General features: G+C 43.4%; 1 protein-coding gene and 1 long non-coding RNA gene across 5 annotated transcripts in view; one reads left to right on the forward strand and one right to left on the reverse strand.

Annotated features, from left to right (window-relative positions):
- Positions 1-26607, forward strand: part of LOC117877189 — a 240668-nt gene that overhangs the window by 76688 nt on the left and 137373 nt on the right. The gene's annotated exons all lie outside the window — the stretch shown is intronic.
- The window catches only part of SWAP70 (switching B cell complex subunit SWAP70), a 53190-nt gene continuing 37808 nt past the window's right edge, over positions 11226-26607 (reverse strand). The window contains exons 8-12 of the mRNA XM_034770036.1: positions 21433-21540; positions 18997-19163; positions 17827-18025; positions 15495-15591; positions 11226-13644 (exon numbers count right to left, since the gene is read on the reverse strand). Coding sequence (XP_034625927.1) covers positions 13535-13644; positions 15495-15591; positions 17827-18025; positions 18997-19163; positions 21433-21540 — 681 coding nt within the window. The 3' untranslated portion in view covers positions 11226-13534. The remainder of the gene's footprint in view (positions 13645-15494; positions 15592-17826; positions 18026-18996; positions 19164-21432; positions 21541-26607) is intronic.

Raw genomic sequence — 26607 nt, forward strand, 5'->3', positions numbered from 1 at the left:
AGACCCACACAGAACACAACTGCCTGGCAGACGTCTTTGGGAGACTGTTCAGATTTCAAGGTAAAAGAAACACATTCATCATCAGTCTATACTCAGGCACACTGACTCATTGCCTAGCCTATTCCACTTCGGAGTGGAGATGCGCACAGCAAAGGCTGGAAATTCCTGAGCATGTAACATGCTCCCAAGAAAAGGGTTATGGGCCGTCCTCCATTTCAGGTGCCTGCTTCCATTGGCTTCTATATGGGAAAAGATAGTGCTGAAACTAGCCAGACAATTTCATTAATGAAAGACTCAGTTTGACAGGTTTTACTCCAAACACTTCTTAACCTGAATTTTCAGCTTGGCTTCTTTAAGGGTAGGGTTAGAATTTTCAAACCATGCCAAAGAGACTTATGAGAGTAAATCCCATTTTCAAACGTGACTTATGCTCTTGGGGGGAGGGATTCACAAAGGTTTATAGGCACCTAATTCTCATTGATCTCAATGAGAGTTAGGCATCTAAATACCTTTGTGAATCACACCCTTAGGAGCCTAAATTCCGATGACTTTCGATGCAACTTAGGCTCCCTAATGCCAGATTTTTAAAGATATTTAGGCCCCCTAGTGGGATTTTAAAAAGTACTTAGGTTCCTAATTCCTGGTGGGTAGGTGCTTTTGCAGATCCCCGTAGGAGCCTATCTGCATCTTTAGGTGCCTGAATATCTTTAAAAATCTGTCCCTTAGTGCCTAAACCACTTTTAAATAGGAGATTAGGCTGTTATATCACTTAGGGCAAAAGTAGCTGTCTGCACTTGAATTTTAATCATTTGAACAATGCTAAGTAGGGTGACCAGATGTCCCGATTTTTGGGTCTTTTTCTTATATAGGCTTCTATTACCCCCCACCCCCATCCCGATTTTTCACATTTGCTGTCTGGTCACCCTAATGCTAAGTAATACATTAACTAACGTGATTTGTAAAGTCTAATGTCCTGTCTAAATAAGCATGTGTTGCTAGTCATATAAGCCATGGTTAAGCATAACTAGCAACAAACGTATCCTAACTACATTAGATCTTATCATAGTGTGTTCAAATATTTACTAAAAATTCAAGAATAGATCCACCCTAATGGAATCTATTTTATGAGCACATCTCCTTGGCATGCACATGAGAGGCAAATGTGAAAACTGTATGTGCAGACTGGCATTTGCACGCTTGGTTAGATCCCAATCCTGCAAAGATTTGCACATGTGCTTAACTTGGGAGTAGACTCATTGCCATCAGTAGAACTACCCAAAGTGCATAAAGTTAAGTATTTGTGAAAGTCTTTGTAAAATGGCGGCCTTATGTGGTTTGCAGAGGCAAAATATATGCACTTTCAGTAAATAGTGGGCATATTCAAAGAGGCAGGCTCAATTTTTGTCACACAACCTAAAACTTTGATTTAATGGCTTGTAGAAGGTGAGTAAGCGATTTGAGCATATAAGTGATTTTTTCAGTTTGTTGGCAATGTGGGGGGTGCGGGGTACTATTTTGGGTTGAGCTAAAAATGAAACTTTTTTCAGCAAATCAAAAAAACTCAAAACAAAAAATCATTTTGAATTGCAATATTTCATTTAAAAATCTTGAAACAAAATGTTTTGAGTTTTTGGAATTCAATGAAATTGACACAAATTCACACAAAGTTTATCTTTGTGTCTGCATTTTATAGCAAAAAAAAAAAGTGTTGGTCCAAAAAATGTTGCCCATGCATAACTGAGAGTAGTTTTGCCTCTGTTGTGTCAGTGAAAATCTTGATTATATTTAATGCTTTTCCTACAGTATCTGGAATTTGTGGGAATCATTTCTGCCTTTTTATTAACATGCTGTTATGGCTGTCATGGGACTTCCTTTTGACCAGCTGCTATTAACATAAATCCTTTTTCCTTATCCCTGAGGATCAGGCCAAGTCCTTGTATCTGTTATCAGAGACAATAGGGGTGGTGTGTGTGTGGGGGGGTGTCTTGGTTTAAAGAGACCTCCTGGAAGAGCACATGGGTGTGAAGAGCTATCCCTTTAAATCCCACTCTTTCCTGTCTTTAGAAAATGGTGTTAGCAGCCTTTTGATTTTTGTATCAGACCATATTGTTTCAAGTTTAATTTTCTTTTGGAGATGGGAGGTATCTGATGGGATCCACCTCATTCTTCCTTTCCCTTCTTCCATCAAACTCACATCTATGTTTGTAGCAACACCCACCCTAATAATTTTAATTTAGTCTGATGTAAAATATGAGTTGCCCCACACCACTCAATAGTCCCTGCGGGGAGGGACATAGTCCGTACAACCTCAGCACTTGTGTTCTCCAAGTAATTTAATCTCCTCATCTCACAAAATAGCTAAAGCTTGCAGCCAGCTGTAGCTAAAAGCCTCAGCTGTAAACTACGCCAATCCAAAAGGCTAATTTGTCCCGACACAGAGGGAACAGTGGTAAATAGGGGCTGAGTATTGGAACCGAGACATTTGGAAGATGTGGTTTATGGAGAGACCAAGTCACTTTTATAATTAGGTTCTGGATTTGTTCACATAGTTTTGGGCACTCCTAATTAAAATGGTCCATTTTAAGAAACTGTGCACAATCTCAAGAATTATTTAACCTGCAGTCAATAGTTTATTGCTATTGTCTTCAAACCAGTTCATGATTTGTACCTTATTTGTCTAGCATAGATGAACCATGTTGAGTGCCTTTGGGAAACCGTGTTTAATGCCTGCGCTGAGGTGCGTTGGCTACAACTGGGGTTGAACCATGGCAAGCTCTCCCCATTGCTGACACCACTCTAAATCTCCACTAGATGGCAGGGTAAGACCAAATATGTTCTGCACCAATGACAGTATGGAACTCATGCTCCACATTTACACTAGAACCTCAAAGTTACAAACACCTCAGGAATGGAGATTGTTCATAACACTGAACAAAATGTTACTGTTCTTTCAAAAGTTTACCACTGAACATTGACTTAATATAGCTTTGAAACTTTGCTGTGCAGAAGAAAAATGCTGGTTTCCCTTTATTTTTTTTAGTAGTTTATGTTCAACCCAGTATTGTACTGTACTTGCTTTTTCTCACTGCTGCCTGAATGTGTACTTACAGTTCCAAATGAAGTGTTTGGTTGATGGTCAATTTGTAACTCTGGTATCTGTAACTCTGAGATTTGTAACATTGTCACCCTGCTGCCACACCACAGATCTTAAGGGAAGGAGACTTTGCATGATACAAAGCCTGAACTGACGGGAAAAAATTAGTTTCGCTGCTGTGGATTTTTGATTCAAGGCTGCAACTGTCTGTTACAAATCATAGATAAACCATCACTATTTAGGAAAACAGAGACCCACCTGTGTATGTAACATTGGAAGGATCCTAAGTTAAAATCTATTCACAATTGGCAGGTAGAAACAATGTGTGTGTCCGTGTTACTGAAGGTAGATGTGGGCTTAAGGAAGAGAAATAAGAGTTAGGTCTGACATTTGCCTATTACAGATTGGAAGACCACTTGGAACTGCTACCAAGGAAGACAAAGTTGTTGCAGTGTGAGTATTGTTCCATGCCTCTCCATCTTTTGAGGGCTTCCTAAGTGCCAAACTAGCTCTGAGGAGGGATACTAGTGAGAAACACCCACAAGTCGTACATAGGATATTTGTTTATTACAGCTTTGGAGGAGGTGGGCAAGGTTCTAATGTGCCTAGCTCCCTGGCTAATCATGTGCTGGGTGGGGGGGGGTGAAGGAGCAAGGCTGTGTTGAGGCCTAGATGGATCAAGGAGACACTAGTGAATGAGCTCACTCCTGCATCTAACTGCTACTCCAAAAGGTACCCCGTCAGCTCGCCCTCAGGGTGCTCTGGAGTGCAGCATGTAAGGGCAGCAGGCCAGCTTCTACTGAAGGGCACAGGCATTTTGCCATTGACTTCAGTGGGAGCAGGGCTTTAGTTTCCTTAGCAGTGTTTGAGCTGAGATCTCCACAACAGACTGTTGCCCAATGTTGCATTTCACCAAGAACTTCCTTATAAGCATTTTCTCTTATAATCTTCTGTAAGTCTGGGGCTTGCAGAAAACAGCAGGGTTGTTGGTTTGTGTGGTTTTCCAGGCTGCAATGTTTCATGAACCAATACATTGACTGGCTCAGACGTATCCTTAATGTGGAGACTGTATATTTATTATGTTGCAGCTTAAGTGGACTTGATTCAAAGTGCAACTATTCAGTATGCTTGAAATGCGAGGGTGGGGATGTTTTTAAAATATGCAGCATCTTTCACGAGATTTAACATTTGAAAGCAGACAAAACCAATGAAGTAATGTAGTGACTATTCATCAACTGGGGCAGCAAAACAGAAATCTGCTAAGAAATAACCCAAAAATGATGAGAGGGTTTTTTTTTATTTAGAAAGATGCTACATTGTAATTTTATTTTAAACCCCCATTAAGAGGGTTGATACAGGTATTTGCTAGAATCAGAAAATGTTTGGTACAGCTTCCAGGACAGATGAAATTGTTGCAGTGTGAGTACTCGGCCATAATTTCCCATCTTTTGAAGGACTCTGAGGGCTTCCTGCTGTGCCAAACCAACTCCCAGGAAGGGTTTAGAGATGCTCCTGGGAGATGCACAAAAAAATGGTGTAGACAATGCAATCTGTAGGATGGGGAAGCTGACTTGGAAGGGAGGAGTCTATAAAAGATGGAAGCAGAAGAAAGGAGAGGAGGGGGCCACCATCTTCTGACTAAATTCACACCGGACAGATTAAATATGTGACCTAATCGCAAAGCAGAAGTCCCTGGGCGCTGTGTTTTATTTACAGCAACCAAGAAGCTGGCCCAAGTTCTCTTTTAGACCTACTCCTCATTCTGAATAAAACTACCATCCATGGTGATGCTGAGAACTGTGCTGTACAGTAATGCCTTTCCTATTAGACGTCTACACTAGGGTTTTTCCTCCCAAAAGGCGGAGGGACATTTCCCACTGTTGCTATCACTGGTTTAGCTCCTATGAGCGGGGCCAACAGTGCATGTGGCCGGTGGCATTTAAAACTGCTTAGAAAACATGGTGGTAAAAGTTGCTTGTGGCAGGAGGAGCCTCACCTATGCTAGAGCCCCCATTACTGCTATTCACAGTGGCGCCGCACTGGTGTTAGCAACAGTGTTTAAAAAAAAAAAGTGTGCCAAATCCATCTGAAGTAGAGTCCTTGCAAGGAAAATGACTTAAGACAGCTGCCCCATTTTCTGAAACAGGTATTAATCTGCATGGGTCTGTACTAGCAGCCAAACTGTTTTCAACCCTAGTAAATGCTTTCCAGAGGAGGAGTGGAGTTCTTAAGAAAAAGGGCCCAGGTCAGGGAACCTGTGCTACATACAGATAGCACCAACCCTATTATAAAACATTTTCTCACTAACCAAGTTTCAATTGTAATGTAGAAAAGGCCTCTGGGGTATGTTGGTCCTCCCTGTGCTTAGACAAAGAAGCATTGTAATGGAGTGATGGGCAGGGCTGGTGCAACCCATTAGGCGACCTAGGTGATCGCCTAGGGCGCTAGCATTTGGGGGGCAGCATTTTGGGTCCTTCGGCGGCGACCGCAACAGCCAGATCTTTTGCTGCCCCGGTCGTCGTCGGCATTTAGGTGGAGGAAGCTGGGGCAGGGGGGCACGGGGAGGGCTGTTTGCAGCAAGTAAGGGGTGGGGGGCGCCACGCAGGGGAACTCGCCGCCCCAGCTCACAGCTGATTGGCGCCACAAGCCTGGGAAGCAGGAGAAGTGGAGCGGCGACGGCGTGCTCAGGGAGGAGGCGGAGCAGAGGTGATCTGGGGCAGGGAGCTGCCACACGGCTCCCCAGAACGGGAGGAGCTGCTGTGGGGGGGGGGGTGCCTCAGGGCGGGGAGGGGGGGGAGCTGCTGTGGGGGGGGGGGCTGTGGGGGGGGGGGGGCTTTGGGGGGGGGGGGGGGCAGAGAGCTGCCACAGGGCTGGGGGGGCGGGAGGTGGAAGTTTCGCCTAGGGCACGAAACATCCTTGCACCCACCCTGGTGATGGGCAGACTGCTTTGAGGTTAAAGTCCCTATACAATACCTTGCATCCCCCTGCAGCCCTCCCAGGAATCCTTTAAGTGCTGATTGCACTGAATATTTGCTACACTAGTCTTCAGCTCCACCAGAACTCAACTACTCGACAGCATTTTTTTCCTCAGGGTGGCAGGGAAGCTACAAGTAATATAGCTGCACTGATCCACCTAGCCTGAACTCCTTGCCAAATTGCTGCACCTTGTGTTAGGCCTGGTCTACACTATGAGTTTAGGTCGAATTTAGCAGCGTTAAATCGAATTAACCCTTCACCCGTCCACACAATGAAGCCATTTACTTTGACATAAAGGGCTCTTAAAATTGATTTCTGTACACCTCCCCGATGAGGGGAGTAGCACCGAAATTGACATTGCCATTTCGAATTAGGGTTAATGTGGCCGCAATTCGACGGTATTGGCCTCTGAGAGCTATCCCACAGTGCACCATTGCGACCGCTCTGGACAGCAATCTGAAGTCGGATGCATTGGCCAGGTAGCCAGGAAAAGCCCCGCAAACTTTTGAATTTAATTTCCTGTTTGCCCAGCGGGGAGAGCACAGGTGACCACAGACAGCTCATCAGCACAGGTAACCATGCAGTCTGATAATCGAAAAAGAGCACCAGCATGGACCGTGCGTACGGGAGGTACTGGATCTGATTGCTATATGGGGGGAGGATTCCGTGCTAGCAGAACTACATTCCAAAAGACAAAATGCCAAAACATTTGAAAAAATCTCCAAGGGCATGATGGAGAGAGGCCACAATAGGGACTCACTGTAGTGCTGCGTGAAAGTTAAGGAGCTCAAACAAGCCTACCAGAAAACCAAAGAAGCAAACGGAAGGCCCGGGGCAGAGCCGCAGACATGCTGCTTCTACGCTGAGCTACATGCAATTCTGGGGGGGGGGGCACCCCCACTACCCCATCTCTGACTGTGGATTCTGAGGCGGGGGTAATCTCAGCCATGCCTGAGGATTCTGTGGACGAGGAGGAGGAAAAGCTTGCGTAGAGCACACAGCACTCCATTCTCCCCCACAGCCAGGATCTTTTTCTCAGCCTGACTGAAGTATCCTCCCAACCCTGACCAAGGCAGTATCCCAGACAATGAATCCATGGAAGGGATCTCTGGTGAGTGTCCTTTGTAAATATAAAACATGGTTTAAAAGCAAGCATTTTTTAATGATTAATTTGCCCTGAGGACTTGGGATGCATTCGCGGCCAGTACAGCTACTGGAAAAGTCTGTTAACATGTCTGGGGATGGAGCGGAAATCCTCCAGGGACATCTCCATGAAGCTCTCCTGGAGGTACTCCAAAAGTCTTTGCAGAAGGTTTCTGGGCAGTGCAGCCTTATTCCGTCCTCCATAGTAGGACACTTGACCACGCTATGCTAGTAGCAAGTAATCTGGTAACATTGCATGACAAAGCCTGGCAGCATATGGTCCCAGTGTTTGCTGGCATTCAAGCAACAACCGTTCTTTATCTTGCTGTGTTATCCTCAGGAGAGTGATATCATTCATGGTAACCTGGTTGAAATACAGGAATTTAATTAAGGGAACAGAGGTGGCTGTTCCTACTGGGCTGTTTGCCTGTGGCTGAAAAGAAATCCTTCCCTGCAGTTAGCCAAGCGGGGGGGTGGGAGAAGGAACATTGGCGCTGAGCTTTTCGCGTTTGGCTAGCAGGGATCTTCCCTGATACCAGCCACGCGGTGAGGGGAGGGGTAAGGCGATCATCCCAGAGAATTGGAGGGGGTGGGGGTTTAATTTGGTTTCTGCTGCTGCACGTTAACAGGCAAACCGCTGCACTGAACGGGGTTTGCTTGGTACGTGGGAAAGGAGGGCACTGCTTTTAGGAAGGCTGCAGAAGCCGAAAGATAATGGCTTACCATGGCCGCATGCAAGCCAAATTCTGTTGCCTGGACCTGCGTCTGTGATCTCTAACACCAAAGCCGCAGGAACTCAATATTAAGATGCAAACTGCGACCTTGTACCAAAATCACATGTGCTATGTAATGTGAATAGTGTTGTTCACCGTGAAAGAGTATTAGTATTGTTCTGTAAAATGTATCTTTTTAAATACTTCTCTCCCTCCCTCCCACAGCTGCAAATTTTTCAAGCCTCCCTCCCGAAGGCTATCTCAGATAAGGTGGTGAAAAAAACGGACACGAGATGAAATGTTCTCTGAAATCATGGAATCAATCAGCAATGAAAGAGCTCATCTGAATGAGTGGAATGACATGGTATCAAAGTATAGGAAAGATGCCAGTGAACATGAGGACAGGAGGGACCAACGTGAGGACATGAGGAACCAACGTGAGGACAGACGGGACCAACATGAGGAGAGGAGAGACGCTCGAGATGAGAGGTGGCGGGATGCAACGCTGGGGCTGCTGTGTGAGCAAACTCACATGCTCCAGTGTCTGGTGGAGCTTCAGGAATGGCAGCAGGATCACAGAGTAAGAACGGGGGGTGGGGGGAAGGCTCCATGCACCCTCCCACTCCACCCCAGTGGACAGCCCAAGCAAAAGGTTGTCATTATTTTGAACTTTTTAGTGGCCTTTTCCTTCCCTCCTATTCTCCTCCCAAACCCCACCTGGGCTACCTTGTCAGTTCTCTCCCTCTTTTTATAATCAATTAATAAAGAATACATAATTTTTAAATGATAGTGACTTTATTTCCTTTGAAAGCAAGCTGGGATTGAAGGGGGAGGGTGGGTTGCTTACAGAGAATGAGTCAATCAAGGGGGCAGGTTTTCATCAAGGAGAAAAACAGAGCTTTCACACCGTAGCCTGGCCAGTCATGAAACTGGTTTTCAAAGCTTCTCTGAAGCACAGTGCTTCCTGGTGTGCTCTTCTAATCGCCCTGGTGTCTGGCTGCGCGTAATCAGCGGCCAGGCGATTTGCCTCAGCCTCCCACCCCGCCATAAAGCTCTCCCCTTTACTCTCACAGAGATTGTGGAGCACACAGCAAGAAGCAATAACAATGGGAATACTGGTTTGGCTGAGGTTTGAGCGAGTCAGTAAAGTGCGCCAGCGACCCTTTAAACACCCAAATGCACATTCTACCACCATTCTGCACTTGTTCAGCCTGTAGTTGAACAGCTCCTGACTACTGTCCAGGCTGCCTGTGTATGGCTTCATGAGCCATGGCATTAAGGGGTAGGCTGGGTCCCCAAGGATAACTATAGGCATTTCAACATCCCCAACGGTTATTTTCTGGTCTGGGAAGTAAATCCCTCGCTGCAGCCGTTTAAACAGAGTAGTGTTCCTGACGATGGGAGCGTCATGAACCCTTCCCGGCCATCCCACGTTGATGTTGGTGAAACGTCCCTTGTGATCCACCAGTGCTTGCAGCACCATTGAAAAGTACCCCTTGTGGTTTATGTACTGGCTTCCCTTGTGCCAAGATAGGGATATGGGTTCCATCTATCGCCCCACCACAGTTAGGGAATCCCATTGCAGCAAAACCATCCACTATGACCTGCACATTTCCCAGAGTCACTACCTTTGGTAGCAGCAGCTCAGTGATTGCTTTGGCTACTTGCATCACAGCAGCCCCCACAGTAGATTTGCCCATGCCAAATTGATTCCCAACTGACTGGTAGCTGTCTGATGTTGCAAGCTTCCACAGGGCTAGCACCACTCGCTTCTCAACTGTGAGGGCTGCTCTTATCTTGGTATTCTGGCACTTTACGGCAGGGGAAAGCACGTCACAAAGTTCCATGAAAATGCCCTTACGCATGCGAAAGTTTCGCAGCCACTGGGAATCGTCCCACACCTGCAACACTATGCGGTCCCACCAGTCTGTGCTTGTTTCCCGGGCCCAGAATCAGTGTTCCACGGCTAGAACCTGCCCCATTAACAACATGATCGCCAAAGTGCCGGGACCCGCAGTTTGAGAGAATTCTTTGTCCATGTCCTCATCACTCTCGTCACCGCGCTGCTGTCGTCCCCTCCTTCTCACCTGGTTTTTCAGGTCCTGGTTCAGCATAAACTGCATGATAATGTGCGCGGTGTTTACAATGTTGATGACTGCTTGAGCTGAGCGGGCTGCATGCTTGCCATGGTACGGCATCTGCAGTGTTCACCTAGGAAAAAAGGCACGAAACGGTTGTCTGCCGTTGCCTTCATTGAGGGAGGGGTGAGGCTGTACCCAGAACCACGAGCGACCATGTTTTTTGCCCCATCAGGCACTGGGATCTCAACCCAGAATTCCAATGGGCGGTGGAGACTGCAGGAACTATGGGATAAATATGGGATAGCTACCCACAGTGCAATGCTCCGGAAATCGATGCTAGCCTCGGTATGTGGATGCATACCGCCGAATTAATGTGCTTAGTGTGGCCGCATGCACTCGACTTTATACAATCGGTTGCCAAAAACTGAATTCTGTAAATTCAGAGTAATCCCGTAGGGTAAACATACCCTTTGTAAGTTAATCTAAAGGCCCTATTCCTAGCAACACTGCTAGGTAGAATGAGAGAGTTGTTCCTGGAAGCTGAGAATACATTGGTACAATCACTATTGTAAAGAGCACTTTGTGCAGAGTCGTGTTGACAAGTTAAACCACTGCAAAGACAAGGGCTGCAACAAATTTATATCATACAATGGCCCTAAAATTGTTTTGTTGCTTATCGTAAGATCTAAAGCCCAAAGTATCCTGATCTCTTAGTGTGGATAGTCTCTTAATGTAGTCACTAGCATGATGACGAAACTGGTTTTTCATTTGCTCAGCACAATAAATCTGCTGTTGTGGTACAGACCATTTCCCATTCTACGAAGCCAAAGAAAAGTGTACAAGTTCCTCTAGCAGTGTAAATAACTTTTTTGCATTTTATTAAAAAGCCAATTCTAAAGAACAGTAAAAAAGTCTGCATCATTTGGTATTTCCTTAAAATATTTTGGACAAGTTTAAAAAAAAAAAAAGACAGCAGAAAATTAGTTGATCCAATACACCTTCCACTGTTCAGGCCAAAAACAAAAACAGGGGGTGAGGAGGTGGTTGTAAGTTATACTGTTCCAGCTCTTCCTTTACCAGTTTAACAATGTACAGCTATGATAGTATTTCTGCTACTAGCACATGGTTCTTATGTAAACAATTATAGTCCAAGTAGTAAACTAAAAGAAATATTAGTTTACTGTGCAGTAATTACAAATATGGAAGTCTAGGATTTGCTAGCATTCAAATGTGTGTCTCCATTTATTGAAACATTATGAGTTCAATTAATTAGTATAAAAATATAACCACCCATAAAAATGTCTGATTTCAGCTCCCCCTGGTGTTCAATTCTCCAGCAAATAAAAACAGGGGAGTTCCAGTTCTGAAGGATGTTTTTGTTCAACATTGTAGAGTTTCTACTTCTGTTATTTTACTGACTCACTGTTCTATACACAAATATATGGTTTGTTATAAATCTAAAACATTCATTTTCATATTTAACTACACAATAATTTAACATTTAGTTGCACTAAAAATTAGAAGTTGAGAATTGTACGTTTCATAGCGGTGCAAGGCAAAAGTTGACTGGCAGGCTCTATGCATGAGTAGCTGCTGTTCAGTATGGGGCATAGTGTGCATTTGGGGAACTATTTCTCAGGAATTGACTGACATCTTTCCTTTATGTGGGAGAATGTCTACAAAGCAAAACCATGTAGTATATTACTTTCGGAAACAAATGGCTTTCCCTGCTGTGAGACCCATCATGTGCTAGAGTTCTTTGGAATGTTTTTAGTATAACTGGATAGATTCATAGTGTTCGGTGACAAAGGTTTTTGTTGTTATTTAAAGGTAATAATACTAGGTGAGGGTGGCATCTGAATGCTGGGTTAATGAAGTTTTCATCCCAATTACAGGATTAAAGGAACAAAAATCAAATTAAGTTTTTCTGCTTTCTTAATTGGTAGAACCTGGGCCATAAACAGTTTTTAGCATCTCATCTATTTCATAATAGTTCTCCTAGGACATGGCTATACTTCAAGCTGGGGCTGTTGTTCCCAGCTCAGAGCAATACTCCCCCGTGTACTAAAAACAGAATGTGGCTGCAGCAGCGTAAGGGACTAGCTGCCCTGAGCACAGGCATGTCAGCGCTAATAGGTACACAGGCGGGAGTATGTCTCCTTCAGCTGGGGACTGTACCTTCCATACAGATTTTAAGGCTTAAAGGGACTACTCTAACTTCTAGTATAATGCAGGCCAAAGAACCTCATCCAGTAATGTCTGAATCAAGCCATGGTTTGTTTGAAGTATAGCATGTCTTTTTAAAAGACCTCCAATTATGATTTAAAAGACTTTAACCAAAATCCATGAACTGAAGACATAAGCTTTAGGACAGCTGGGGCAGCAGCTGCTTTTCCACCTAGAGACTGCACTACAGCCATAAGCCTGGAGTGCTGCTTTTCCCAATGGTGTTAGACAGGTGTTTCTCAACATGTGATTTATGAAGCACACAGTGGTGGTCCACAGAGAGCTGTCAGGTCATACAGTGCTGGCTCAGATGCATCAGTGCAAAGAGAAGCCAGCCTTCAGCAGGGGCCAGTGCTGCAGAAGGAAATGGGCCTTTGTACAGGCACAGAGCCACAGAGAGGAAAATAAGGGTACATCGCCACTGCAATGTAAGCTCAGGGTTAGAAGAAATGTAGTCACCAAGCCTTGGGTTTGTTAGTCTAGGGCTTGAGTGCATACTAGGAATTGTTGAAGTCTGGGTCCCACCCTGGCTACTTCATGATCCAAGCCAGAGTCCAACTACCCATACCCCATATCACCTAACACGTGGTTGCTTTAGCCCTTTGTTCATGGTGCAGCGTAGGAACACTTGACTGACCCAAGGAATAGTTTTGGCAGATTCCTCAAGCACAAGTCCAGTGGGACTGCATCTACACTGCAAAGCAATAGGGTTTGAAGGCTGGGTCCCAGCTTGACTCAAGTTGGGACCCTGGGGTAGCATGATTTGTGGGTAGAGGGTTAGGCTTGAGTCTGAGCCTATTGCAGTGTAGACATGCCCTACGTGTCCAGTGGAGGAGATGAAATGAAGGGCAAAAGGTGATTATGATTGGCAGTGGGGGTTGATATGGGTCTTGTTTTAAATGGCACTGCCTGCCTAAAGACATAGGCAAGCAGTTCCCTCACTTTAGAAACACTTGAAATAACAGTACTTAACCTATCAAATGCAGTCACATTGTTATGTCATACATTTTCCACAGGTTCTTCTATGACCCAAGTTATTCTTTAAATAAAAATCTGCAGCTCAAAGATTGGATAATGTTTTCCATATAAATAAAGCAGTTTCTGGAAGCTAAGTGTTGGAGGGAAAATTGTAGACATGACAGCTCCTGTATACTGTTGTGATAAAAGATCCTTTTGTAGACAGCATTTTGCAGAATATGTTGCTTTGAACACAATCATTACAAGCAGTAAGCCATATTTGAAGTATAAAATGGCATGATCAAATATTTTATTGCTGTTGAGTGAGATTTCAGCTGCCTTCATTACTCAGAAGTGGCCTTTTTCCCCTTCCAGCTCTTTTCTCTTTGCTCAAGTTCAGCTTCAGTGAAGGCTGCAGGTCCCCAGTTAGTAATTAAGTGAGGATTCTTAGACCCTGGAAGACATTATAATATTGATATAAAATAGACATTTTTCCATAGGTAAAATTACTGTTGGCTACATCAGGCTAGATGGAGCACAGCTAGAATCAGTGTAACTAGCGGTGAGGTAACAAACATATGTTGGCTAGAGGAAGGTAACCAGTTTTTAAAAATCCATGGTTACCTTCTATATGCACTTCTTGCAGAGATACCATATAAATAATCCCATTCCACTCACCAAATTCCTTTTTTCACAATACCTGGCATGACTTAAAGGCAATTTACGTGTCTATTACTACAAGAAGTGCATCTGCATACGTGTCCCAAACCCACAACCACTTACTTCTGTCAGCTTTTCCAAGATTTTCTCCCTTCCTTTAGGACACCAGCCATCCCTTTGTAATTGTCCATGCCTGTGGCACAACTGACCAATCACTTAGTGTAATCTCTTTTTGGGGGTAGGGACAATCTTACTGTTCTGTATCTGTACAGTGCCTGGCACAGAAGAGTTCTGGACCATGACTAGGGCTCCTACGTGGTTGGGTAACAGAAATAATACTATGAGTAACAGAGGCTTTTTCCCTAGACTCATGGCTGATTTACAGCACCCCTTCTCTGCGTCTGTAGAAACCTTGGGCTAAATCCTTAGCTCCACCAAGGATTCTCGGCAGCACTTAGGCACTGCAAAACCACCTTAACCTACCTCCTGTCGATGAGAAATCTCCATGTTGCACAGAGCAGATGTAGCTGCTCTACACCACTATCAGAAATGTCCGCAAGAGAAAGGGGACCTGGTTCCAGCAGTCCCCAGCTGATAGAGAAGTGCTACGGTCACACAGTGAAAATTAGAGCAGCTTTAAAGCTGTACTAAGTTGCTCCAGAGCCCAGCCGAGCCCAGGATTGAGAAGCCACTTTTTTCAAGCCCTTGTGCATGCACTGAATACACGCTCACTGGACTAGAGGACTTAAACTGTCTTGGCTGAGCTTGTTAATGTAAACAAGGATGTGTTTTATTCCATGTTTTTGTTATTTATTTCCTGAATTACCCACCCTAAATAACCAAACTAACTTGAGCTAGCCACAGAAGTAACTTTTTCACACACATATATTGTAAACAGATTTTTAGGATTTTAAGAATGTGAACAAGGTTGAAAAGGCTCAACCTAAAAAAGCCCCGTAAGCATTCCTTTTTTTTGTTTGTTTAATACATCTCTGAGGGTAGCAAAGTCTTAAGAATTACCACAGTATTGAATTTCTAGCCTCTTAGCAAAATTAACAAGCCCTGGACATTGTGCTTCCCCTCTCATGGCTGACTGTTCAGGAAGTGGAAAAGCACTAAGACCCTTATTCTTTGAGTAGCTCAGGGCCCAATCCTGCTCCATCCAATGGCATTGCTTTTGCTAGAGAAGGAGTAGGACCTCAGAGAGCAGGAATCTTATCAACTGAAATTTTGGTTTCACAAGAAAGTAGCTGGCAGAGGGAGTAGATTGCTCTAAGGCCATCAATGCTGACAGTACCCTTCTAATATTTCATAATGACACTGTTTACTTGGCTCCACAGCAAAGAAATGGAGGATAACGTGAAACTGTGATATAATCTTTGTTCTCAAAATCATTTAAAGATTTTTGCACAATCCCCTATATGTTGAGTCAAAAAAACCCACAGCCCCCAGATTCTGCAGGGTCACTCTTTACTCAAATTGCTTATTTTAAAATATGGTATTTGCAGGCAGTAGTGATACCTGATGAGGTAAAGAGAAAGGCTGCCCTGGATAAGTCAGGCAGGAGCGCCACGTTCTTTCTCGAACGCATCAAAAAGGCACAATGAGCTCTGTTAATTTGTATTTTCTGTACTGAGTACGCACCTGGTTCTATTAATCGAATTAATCCTTCATGATGAGCTACTTTATCTTTCCAGCTCTTGGTCTTGTTAGCTGCCAGTTCCAACTTCTTTTTGACCCCCTGAAACAAGATGCAGCACGTTTAAAAAAATTAAAAGGCTCTGGCCTATTCCAGATACCACACACAAAATATACAGGAAGATGAAACTCTCTCTCAAACATCACCTTTCAAAGATTGATTACCTCCCACAAAAGCCAGTTAAAGCATCCTTGGTCGTCAGTTCAGCTAGGACCACGCACTTTTTGAGAACAGTTCTTTACCAATCAACTCAATTAGTCTCAAGTCACAGTCTTGAATGATGTCTCTCTTCCTAGCTAAAGCTCAAACAGTACTCCATCCTCATCCTCCTTGACCTGTCAGCTGCCTTTGACACAGTCAACCAGGCTCATCTTGAAATTTTTGTCCTCCTTTGGATTCCATGACTCTGTCTTGTTCTCCTCCCACCTTCCTAATTGCTCTTCCAATTTGTCCTTTGCTTCTGGGGATCCTCCTCATCCTCTCCACAGGGCTCTGTCCTTGGTCTCCTTCTCTTCTCCCCTTACACCTTATCTCTGAGTAATCCTATCTGCAAACAAATTGAACTACATCTCTGTGCAGACAACTCAGAGATCTACCTCTCTGCTCCAGACCGTCTCCTAATGACGTCAGTTGGGGAAACGGGGTTTAGAAAGATATTCTGCACTAGCAGAAATAGGGCTGAAGTGACACTTGCAGGGTGAACAATTTCCACATAGCAAGAGGTTTCTGTTTGTGGGCTAAAACCATTACTGGATGGCCATGCCACTGAGAGTCCATCTACACTAATTGGTAACTTCATAAAGCGACGCTCTGTGAGGAGAGTGTTCGTCTTGGGCACATGCAAAGCAGCTCAAGCATCCTGGACCATGTGTCAGGGCATTAGGGGAACATGAACAAATTGCGAGCACCAGAATGATTGGGTGAAATGGAAGCCTAAAAATCAGACCTTCCTTCCTCTAATCTCAGCTGGCCTTTTGAATCAATGCCAGACAATTCCTGGAGGCCCCATTTGAAAGGAAAGGTCAGACTATGCAATCAGAAATCTGAATATTTAAAAGAAAAACATTTGCACTAACTTTAAAAAAGATAACAAGTACACCTCTACCCCGATAGAACGCGACCTGATATAACATGAATTTGGATATAACACGGTAAAGCAGCACTCCGGGGGGGCGGGGCTGCGCACTCCGGCGGATCAAGGCAAGTTTGATATGACGCTGTTTCATCTATAACGCGGTAAGATTTTTTGGCTCCTGAGGATAGCGTTAGATCGAGGTAGAGGTGTATCTTAAAGTTTAGAGTTGTTTGTTAGATTTAAATCTGGTTTTGGCAGGCTGCTATTTGGAGTAGGAATGTGATTTTGTTTATGGATGTACATACACGTGCATGTGTAATCAAAGTGTTATCAGAAAATCAAGCAACTCCCATGCAACGTCATACTTAGCATCAATTATACAAATATAAGAGATCCTTGGGAATTGTCTGTTCAAGATATTGCACTTCTTAATTTCACTTTCCCCTCATGAGGGGGCGCACCCATCATTTCACTCAACTGCAATCCCCCAGAACAATTAGATGTTCTGTAACATTCCCAGAAACAACAGGGTATGGCTGAGGTATGATCACAATAAGGGGATCAGAGCCACTGCATCTTTGCCTTTAAACCATGCAAGCCAGGACATTCAATGTTAATGGGTTCCCTGCAGCACCATCAAGAAAGCAAGTTGGCCTGAGAATCAAGCCATTGTGCGTCACCCAACTATGCACAGAAAGGCCAGTTCTAGGGCTCAGAGGACAATCCAGTCCCCGTAATCATTACTTGTCATCCTCCGACTGCTGACGGGCTTTCAATTAGTGCTAGCTGTGCTGGTGGTTTGTGCGATATCTACACTTATCCTGGGGAACTGGACTGAAGCTCTCACATGAGAAGCAGGATGGTCCTTGTTAGCCTGGGACTCAGAAGACATGGATTCAGTTCCTTGCTCTGTGGGACATTGGGCCTCAGTTCCCTTCTTCACAGGGCTGAGAAGATAAATATATCAAAGATTGTGAAGTCTAAGTTGTGAAGTCACAGAGGCCATAACATGTACCACAGAGGCCAGTGAAAAAGCTGGAGATAACTTCTTGTCTTGGGCTGGATTCAAATGCATACACGTGAATTAAAAAGGCACAACATCCCCATTACCAACCTCTACATTTGTTTTAATTTGACTCTCTCTGAACACCTGGCATAAGTATTAGGCAGATTAGGAACACAGCTGGCATAGAGTAAGTTACCTCATACTGTTCAAGTGCCTGCTTCCTTTCTAGTTCAAGCTGTTCCAACTGTTGCATAGCAACTTGAAGAGCACGTTCCTTTATGATCCTCTGGGTCTCTAACTCTTGCTTCTCTGCTTCTGTCATCAGAATGGTCTGCTGCTGCTGCAAGTGCCATTTTTCCAGTTCAGCTCTCTTTGCTGACTCTTCCTCCAGTAACCTAGGGAGGAGATTGTGATGACTGCAGCACGGTATTTGAAAACTAAGTCTAATCCATTATCTAGCACGTATGTGCTAACAAACAAGGAGATCAAGCAAATTACTTTCCGATGATTAACTTGGAAAGTATGGGAAAAGGAGAAGTTTAAACAACATTGGAACCCATACCTGTCACTCAAGAGCACAAACAACGCAATCACAAAAAGTGCAGTTCAGGGAATTATTTCAGCAACTGCCCAACACTGAGAAACCACATGAAAAATAGGCACATAAAGTTGTCACTAGCAGGGAGGATTGAAATCCACAGTAGAAAATGAAAGTGCAGCCCATTATCAGTATGAAATTAATTTGGGATAAAATACAAGCGGATATGAAAATTGGAATAATTATTGCTTTGTGAAAACATGTAATAGCCAAATAGTACACATGTAGGCCTCCATTTTCAGAAGTGACTTGACATTGTTGGTGCCAAATTTGACACACACACTAAAAGGTGTCTGATTTTCTGAAAGTGTAGAGCACACACCTGAAAATCAGGCCTCTTTATGGTGTCATGTTGGGAACCCAAAAACAGACAGCCAAAAGCATTAGTCACTTTTGAACGTTTAGGCCTTAGAGACAAGTGTCCAATACTCAAACATTCAAATCTATTCTGTACCCCCAATGTGTCTACTACATTCAGCTTTGATATCTTATTAAAGATCACTATGATTATTAATCACTACTATGTATTTGTAAGTTCCTCAACCTTATAGTATCTGAGAGAACCCAGTGAATAGCAGCATCTCAGTCCCTCACTTCACCCCTAAATCTCCTCTCCGATATCCTAGAATCAGAGAAATGCAGGGTGGGAAGGGACCTCGGGAGGTCATCAAGTCCAGTCCCCTGCACTGAGGCAGGACAAAGTAAACCTAGACCATGCCTGTCAGGGATGGTTTTATCGATTTACTTCCATAAGATTAAAAACCACACCTGGCTTGAAGTTTCCTTACGGTCTCTTCATCTTGACGTGCCTGTTTCTCATCCTCCAAGGCTTCCTGTAGCTTTTTATACATTTCTTCGAGTTCACATACTCTCTGCAAATACTGTTTAAGTTCAGACGATTTCTGAGCAACCTGCTCTTCCATTTGCTGTCTTACCTGATAACATAAAGTGAAGACACACCTTAGCTCGGCATCCCCATGACAGTTAGTGGGCTTTTCTTTGCCCAGGATGGAGCCCTCAAGGATATCCAATTTTCAGAGAGAGAACCTTTCCACTCTACTTGCCAAGTTTCCCACCTCAGACAGGATTCTCACATGCAGCTTACTTCCCCTGCTCCTCTGCTTGTACTTTTCCCAGGATGCTTAACTTCTCTACCCTCTGTGCTGTCCACACAGCAGGACATTGTAGTTAAACTTAGGCCTGGTCTACACACAGAGTTGTAGCTTTATAACTAACTGTGTGGTTTCATATTGACTTAATTAAATTGGTACAACTTTGTGGAGATGCTCTTAGAGTGGTTTAAACCTGGCTCAGGCAACTTATAGGCACAAGCTAAACGGCTGGAACCAGTATTATACAGACAAAAGAGTCCACATACAAGTTTAAATTGGTTCAACAGCAGTGTGTAGACAACCCTTTAGTAAATTTCACACTGTGAAATCCAGTATGGTAGCCAATGAACAGTGGCAGAGTAGCAGTTGTGGATATGGGGGCAGATGTGGGGCTGGAAAAGCAGAGAGAAAGCCACAGCAAAGGGTGTTGGCTGTGGGAAGAGAAAGCAAAGAAAGCAGAAGAACTATGGAAATCAAGGAGAGAGACAAAGAAAACAACTCTCCTGCCACTCTTCCAGCCACGCCAGATGAATGGGAATGCGCTACACCTCCTCTCCTTCAAATCTCTCAGTCCTTCTTTTAACACATGGCCAGAGCAGGGAACCAAGCAGAATTGACAGAACTGCTGTACAGCTGTTCCTCTGCTGGGCTCCCCATTCTCACCATGCGTCAGCCAGAGCTGGAAGCAATGGTCATTGGACTGACTGGGAAGAAGAAAGTACCAGTTGTAGAAGGCTGTCTCACACCTTTGGCAAGGTGAAAGGCTGAGGGAAGAGAGCGATGAAGGTAAATCAGGAGACAAACATCTAAGTTTCCCTCCAGTCACTGTTTGAAACTTAGCTATTATGTCTTACTCAACAAATCATGACCCTGAATCTCATTGTTGAAGACCAAATAGGACATGCTTCAATGCTCATTATGGTCATTCCTTAAACAGCTAGGAGGGCTTGCTTTTGAGTACCATAAAGCAGGGGTTCTCAAACTGGGGGTCGGGACCCCTCTGGGGGTCATGAGGTTATTACATAGGGGGTCGCAAGCTGTCAGCCCCCAAACCCCGCTTGGCCTCCAGCATTAACAATGGTGTTAAATATATAAAAAAGTGTTTTTAATGTATAAGGGGGATCGCACTCAGAGGCTTGCTGTGTGAAAGGGGTCACCAGTACAAAAGTCTGAGAACCCCTGCCATAAAGGCATTTCCTCTCCTGCAGCTATTAAGCATTCTGCTTCCACAACTATCTCAAGCCTCTGTTGCTCCAGCAAACAAGATAATTTTCCAAAACAGAGCCCACCCCCTCCCACATGCACAGCCATCCCAACTGGATTAGCACAGTAACTTTATGTCCCAAGATTTTATGCAATAAAGTATCTGAGTGACAATCAACACGTATCCTTTATTTTCAGTAGATAACTTTAGTAATATACCATTTTATTCAAGACAAAGCCCAGATGAAAAATTATGATAAAATTCATCCTGGGATCTGATTTACTAATTGCAAGTCAGCATTACAAGGCTGCGATGTAAGACAAGATGCTTCTAAAGTTTAATAGGTAGATATGTGTTATATAATAAGGGCTTTAGGGATAGCAGATGTATTTTAAGGAAAGCAGCATGGGAACCAGAAAAGCTGGGTTCTGTACTAACTTTGCCAGTGACTCATTTTTGTGACCTTTAACAAGGAACCTCGGTCAGCCATGGGTTCCTCATCTTTAAGATTTTGAGATTTACAGCTAAAATTACAACATAAGTGGTAAGCACTATCATCTTTATAATCTATGCACACACAAAGCTCTTAAAATTCAATTTTAATAAAATTATTAGGAATTCAGAATAGAACTGACAATTTAAAGCAAAGAAACACACTTTGCACTCAACTACTACAATTCACGTTGCCCCAGAATTGTACAATCATCATCAATCTGTATATGATTACTCAAAATGAATGCACCGCAAATAAGCATACAGTACATCTATTCTGGTATGCCACCATTCAAAACCTGTTTGGAATCCATTCAGCAAAAGCTTATGATTGTCATGGTGGAAACACAGTTCACTGAGAAAATTCAAAATGTTTTTGGCTACCCGAGCACTCACCATTTTCTCTCTCGCTAGCTCCACACTGAATCGGTCTTGCAGTTCCATTTGAGTCTGAAGACGTTTCTTCTCTTCTACTGCAGCTCGAGCAGCTGCTTCTTCCAGTTGCTGTGCAAAGAAAAACACCATGTAAAAGAGTGTGAGAGACAGTTATCTCACACCTGCATGGATTACATGCTAACCAAAGGCTGAGCAGAAATGGTTCAATGACCTTCAGTTAGAGTGACCAGATAGCAAGTGTGAAAAATAGGGATGGGGGAGTAATAGGTCCCTATATAAGACAAAGCCCCAGATATTGGGACTGTCCCTATAAAATTGTGACATCTGGTCACCCTACCTTCAGTCAGTCTATGTACCTGTTACCATCCATGAAACCTCCTCCCATCCAGTCTCATGTACTAGATGGAAACAACGTTCTCAGCTCCCATTCATACAAATGGACAGCTCACTGAAAAAAACGGTGGGTGGCACTACAGTTGGTCGGGAATATTTTCAACTTAATTATTTTTGTAAATGCCAATTCATCAGCACCAAGACTGTTGGCATGAAAAGGTGAGTTTTCAGAATTGTCCAAATGTCTTGTTTCAAAACAAAAAAATTATTTTTCACTTCAAAATGGATTCCTGTTTTTAAATTTAATTTATAGTTTTAAAAAATTGAGATAAAAACAGAAATGAATTATTTCTATTAACTCAATCCAAAAATGTTGCCAATTTTTTGATTCACAAAAATTTACAATTTTTTTGTCCTAAAATGAAGTCTTGAAAATTCTCACCAGGTGGGAAACCCATTTTCTCCCCAGCTCTGGGCAAAACGATGCAGATTCCTGCAATAGCGAGTGCACGTGTGGGGACTGAACAACAGCCAGCAGTGAGTGAGTGGACAACAGGAGCACAACACAATGCTTGTGATTTTACAGATATTAACAGGGATATCTGTTTTATAATCGGTTTTCCAATCATTAAAAACTGACTGAGAAGCAGAGTCTCATCTTTGGGCCTGTAGGCATTCCCCAAAATACCATCTTGATCTAAAATTCTATATAAGTGAATGAATTTGCCCTGCAATTTGACCTGTGGGAGGGATGAAAAGGACCAAAAGTCAGTGACAACAGAGCAAACGAGAAGGAAAAATCCAAAATCTAGATTTCAGAGTTGAGTGAATGATTATGTCAGGAGGCTGGGAGGACAGTTCCTCCGGGCTGCTGCTAATACCCATGCATAGAGGAAGAGGACAGGAGGTCACAGGCTTTGTGCAGGGCAGGAGGAAGTGGATGCTTCAAGGGAGGAGCTCTAAGGGCCCGAGGATTTCAACACAGCACCCGACAAAGCCAAAGTTGTCTCAGAGGATAAGAAGAAAATGATTTTTTCTATGAGATTATTAAACATAATGGAATAGAACAGCAAAAAAATGAAAATGATTGATGCAATTTGACTGTGTCCCATTAACATCCACATGATTATATCATACAGGGTTTATAAGAATGGAGCCAATAGCCATCACTTGAAATTATAAAGGAAAAGGTAATAGTGAGACATGGTCAAAGCCAAGGACTGAGAGACAAAAGACATTAGAATCGAGTGCCAAGTCTGACCCTAGCACCCTCTATGGCCTTTGGCAAGTCTCTTCACCTCTCTGCACCTCTGTTCCACAAAGGTGGATGATAATCTCTTCACAAGGTTTGTGCGTGAATTAGTGTTTGTAAAATGCTCCGACAGTGCTGGACAAGCAATAGTCAGGAATTTCGCACCATTTCTTTTAAAAGCAAAAATAATTCCAAAAATAATAATTCCTTCAAATGAGCTAATTTACACGTTACCCCTGTTTGGAAACCCATCTGTATCTTGAGACACCAGCATCTTATCAAAGTAAGAATATTTTAATGACATTTTAGGCTGGGATATTCAAATGTGCCAAAGGGAGTTAGGGCCTGTAGCGGGGTAATCACCCCACTCCGGCCCTGGAAGTGTGGCTGGCTTATAAGGGCCAGTTGGGCCCTGATTAAGAGGGCTGTGGGCCAGAAGCTAGAGAGTCTCTCTCTAGCTGTTGAGAAGGATGGGCCTGGCTGCTAGGGAGCTGAACAGAGTACCTAGAATGGAGCAGGGCTGGGGGAAGGCCAGAGGAGCTAGGGAACTTCGGCCTGGAAAACCTCCAGGCTGTAGGCCAAAGATTTAGGCAAGGTGGGGATAGCTGGTTGGGGGTTCCCCAGGGAGGTAAGGGGTACCGGGGTCAGGGAGGGACACCGGGGCCAGCGGCAAGGCGAGACACCAGCCTGCAGAGGGTACTCCTGAGTGGAAAGAGCTAATTCCCTGGACGACCATCAGGAGGCGCCGCAGCAGTGAGTCGTCACCCCATTACAGGGCCCCATCACCTTTCAATGGGAGATGGACACCTACCTCTTCTACTGCCTTTTGAAAATTCCAAATTTTAACCGCTATTTTACTTCCTCTCTCTCCCACAGTTTCACTAACCCAACACCTGCTTTGTTAAACACCTGCTCGTTTTAAATAGCTTTCATTTCTTTACAAGCCAGCAATAAACACAAGTAACTGACAAAAATAATCAGGCTGACCAGCAGTGAAGCAATAAGGGGGGAAAGAATAACTTTTGGTATTAAATAGCACAAGAGAAGTTTGGTGTTCGGTTTAGACCTCAAATGTAGGTGTTTTACGACAGTGTCTTTGAAAGTGTTCTGGGGAAATGGGAGCAACATCTTAAAAACATCCAAATCCTATATGCTAATTTAAGGGCACTTTACCTGTTCACTTCCCCCCATTTTTTAAGCTAAATGAAAATAAAGCAGCACCAATATGAATGTAGGGGCCAAATACAAATCAGATTGATAAAAACTGGAATCTAAGGTCATAATTTTTCAAGTGTCTGCACCAGCTAAGCCCTGCATCCATGTGGATCCCTGTCAATATTTGGGGGCTCCAGATGGACAAGATCCACCCATGCCGAGTCACTTGAACAATCGGATCCTGTTCCTGCTGCTATAGATTGAGGATAGATACTTTTACATTGAGCTTTCTATCCCTCATGTCCAAGAATATATGCATACATACCCAGGTCTGAGGAAGTTATAGAAGGGTGTTAGATATCAGAAAAGTTACTGAGGCAAACAAAGTATGGTGGGTGCTCTGTGTGAAACTTATGCCATGTGACCCAGACCACATGCTGGCCTTCTGCATCACTTAAGTCCCACTTATGACCCCAAAACACAGACTTAACAGGTTCTAGGCCTTGGGCTTGGCCTCACTATGGGGATAAATTTCATCCTTTAATTAGATTAAGGGGAAATCTCAAAATTCCATAAGACAATGTTATTTTAGACAAATGTCAACAACTCACCCACACTTCTAAAATTTTCCTGGCGCCCAGGCCATTCCCAGAGTGTACTTGAGCTCTCCCTGAACTCACGCTGGCTCTCAGCCTGATGCAAACTGAGCTCCAAGCTTTCCGGCACAATTCAGTTTCCTGGAATGTTTACGTAGCTTTTTCCATTAAACGTATTTTCCTAACTGATCAAAAGCTGCTAATTCTTCTACCCCAAATACACAACAACACTTTCATGTAGTGGAAATGCAGGAGTTCATGTTTTAGCCTAAATTGTTCTCTTTTCACCCTCTAAGATTAAGGAATCATCCTGACCTATTTGAAAGGAGCTTTTTGCCTCAACATTCTTGCCATTTGCCATCTCTGCTGCAAGATTCACAGAAATCTGTTACAATTCAGTAAACATACAGCTTCTGTGAGAACAATCCCATGTTTCTTCCTCTTGCGCACCTGCTCCTCAAGTTATAGCAAACAGAAGTCAACACCTAGGATTTTTGCTGCCTGGTAAGTTACACAAATGATATTAGTAGGTAGTACTAGATATGAGCTAAGGCAGGCATTGCGTTTTGGCACATTACCATGTTTAAAATTATGGGGTAGGAATCAAATCAGAACAAGACCTTCTATTATCAGATTCAGAGCAAGGCAAGGAAACTAATACCCCATAACCCAGTATTACCAAACTGTGTTCAAAAATCAAGAATCAGGCTCACAAGAATTACAAGATTTTAAAAGTAATATATTTGGGTTCTTTTCATTTGCCTTCTAGCTTCTATGCCTATAACATGCACTCAGATCACATTTTTAGGCTTCTCTCCACAACCATGAGAGATGGAAATTCACTTTTTAAATGAAAGCTGAGATTCTAAAATATTCACATGATTCCAGGAGGTGGGACTTTAAAAAACTCCAAATATGAGACTTATAATAAAGTCACAAGAATTGACAACAATTATATTTTACTAACACAGACAAGCTTAACTTTAAACACATTACTTAATGGGACTACTCACATGTTTAAAGTTAAACTTCTCTATGTTTTTGCAGGATCAGGGCCTCAGATTGCATAAAGTAATGGATTCAAAGTCTGGGTGACTCTCTGCAGTCTACGTCTAGTCACTCTAGTTTACTTTATAATTGGATCTGATCTTGCTCTAAGATCTTAAGAATAGGTAATAAATCAGATATTTTCTATTTATTAAGGTGCATGAGCAATGAGGCAAGCGTGTTCTAACTGGAAACACAAAACCAACTGAAATTTAGGACAAGGTTACGAGCAGACCAGTTCTGCTTTTCATATTACTTGGCTAAAGAATGTCATTTTAATAGCTTGCAACCACAGTGGGTCAAGGACCAAGTCTCCTTCCACACATTGTATGGCATGGAACATACTGACAGAACACAAATTACTAACAAATAAATTTATGTAGTTGGAGATAGTATGAGCAAGGGGAGGGGAGGAGTTAATAGGAGCATGAAGTGGAAAACGGAGGAACAATGTAGCGAGAGAGAGGGAGAAAAGGATAGAACAGAAGATGGAGAGCCAAGAGAGTTTTGAATGGCTTAACTACTCATGAGTTGCGAATCCACAAGTGAGTTCATTTGATATATACAGGTCTTCCCAAAGGAGTGCCAATACAACTGTTATACAACACCCCACATTCCTCTACGTGCTACGCATCTTCTAGAAAACTACTTTAGATATATTTTGATTTTTTTAATCTCTGCCTGTGAAAGCCAGCTCTCAGAGGGAGAGAAGGTTATGGCTAAGATGTTTCTGAAACCTCTGAAAATGACCTAAAGTGAAGTTTACGTACATGGTATCATCATGAATTTAAG

The sequence above is a fragment of the Trachemys scripta genome, chromosome 4 (genome assembly GCF_013100865.1).
Source record: "Trachemys scripta elegans isolate TJP31775 chromosome 4, CAS_Tse_1.0, whole genome shotgun sequence".
Taxonomy (NCBI): domain Eukaryota; kingdom Metazoa; phylum Chordata; order Testudines; family Emydidae; genus Trachemys; species Trachemys scripta.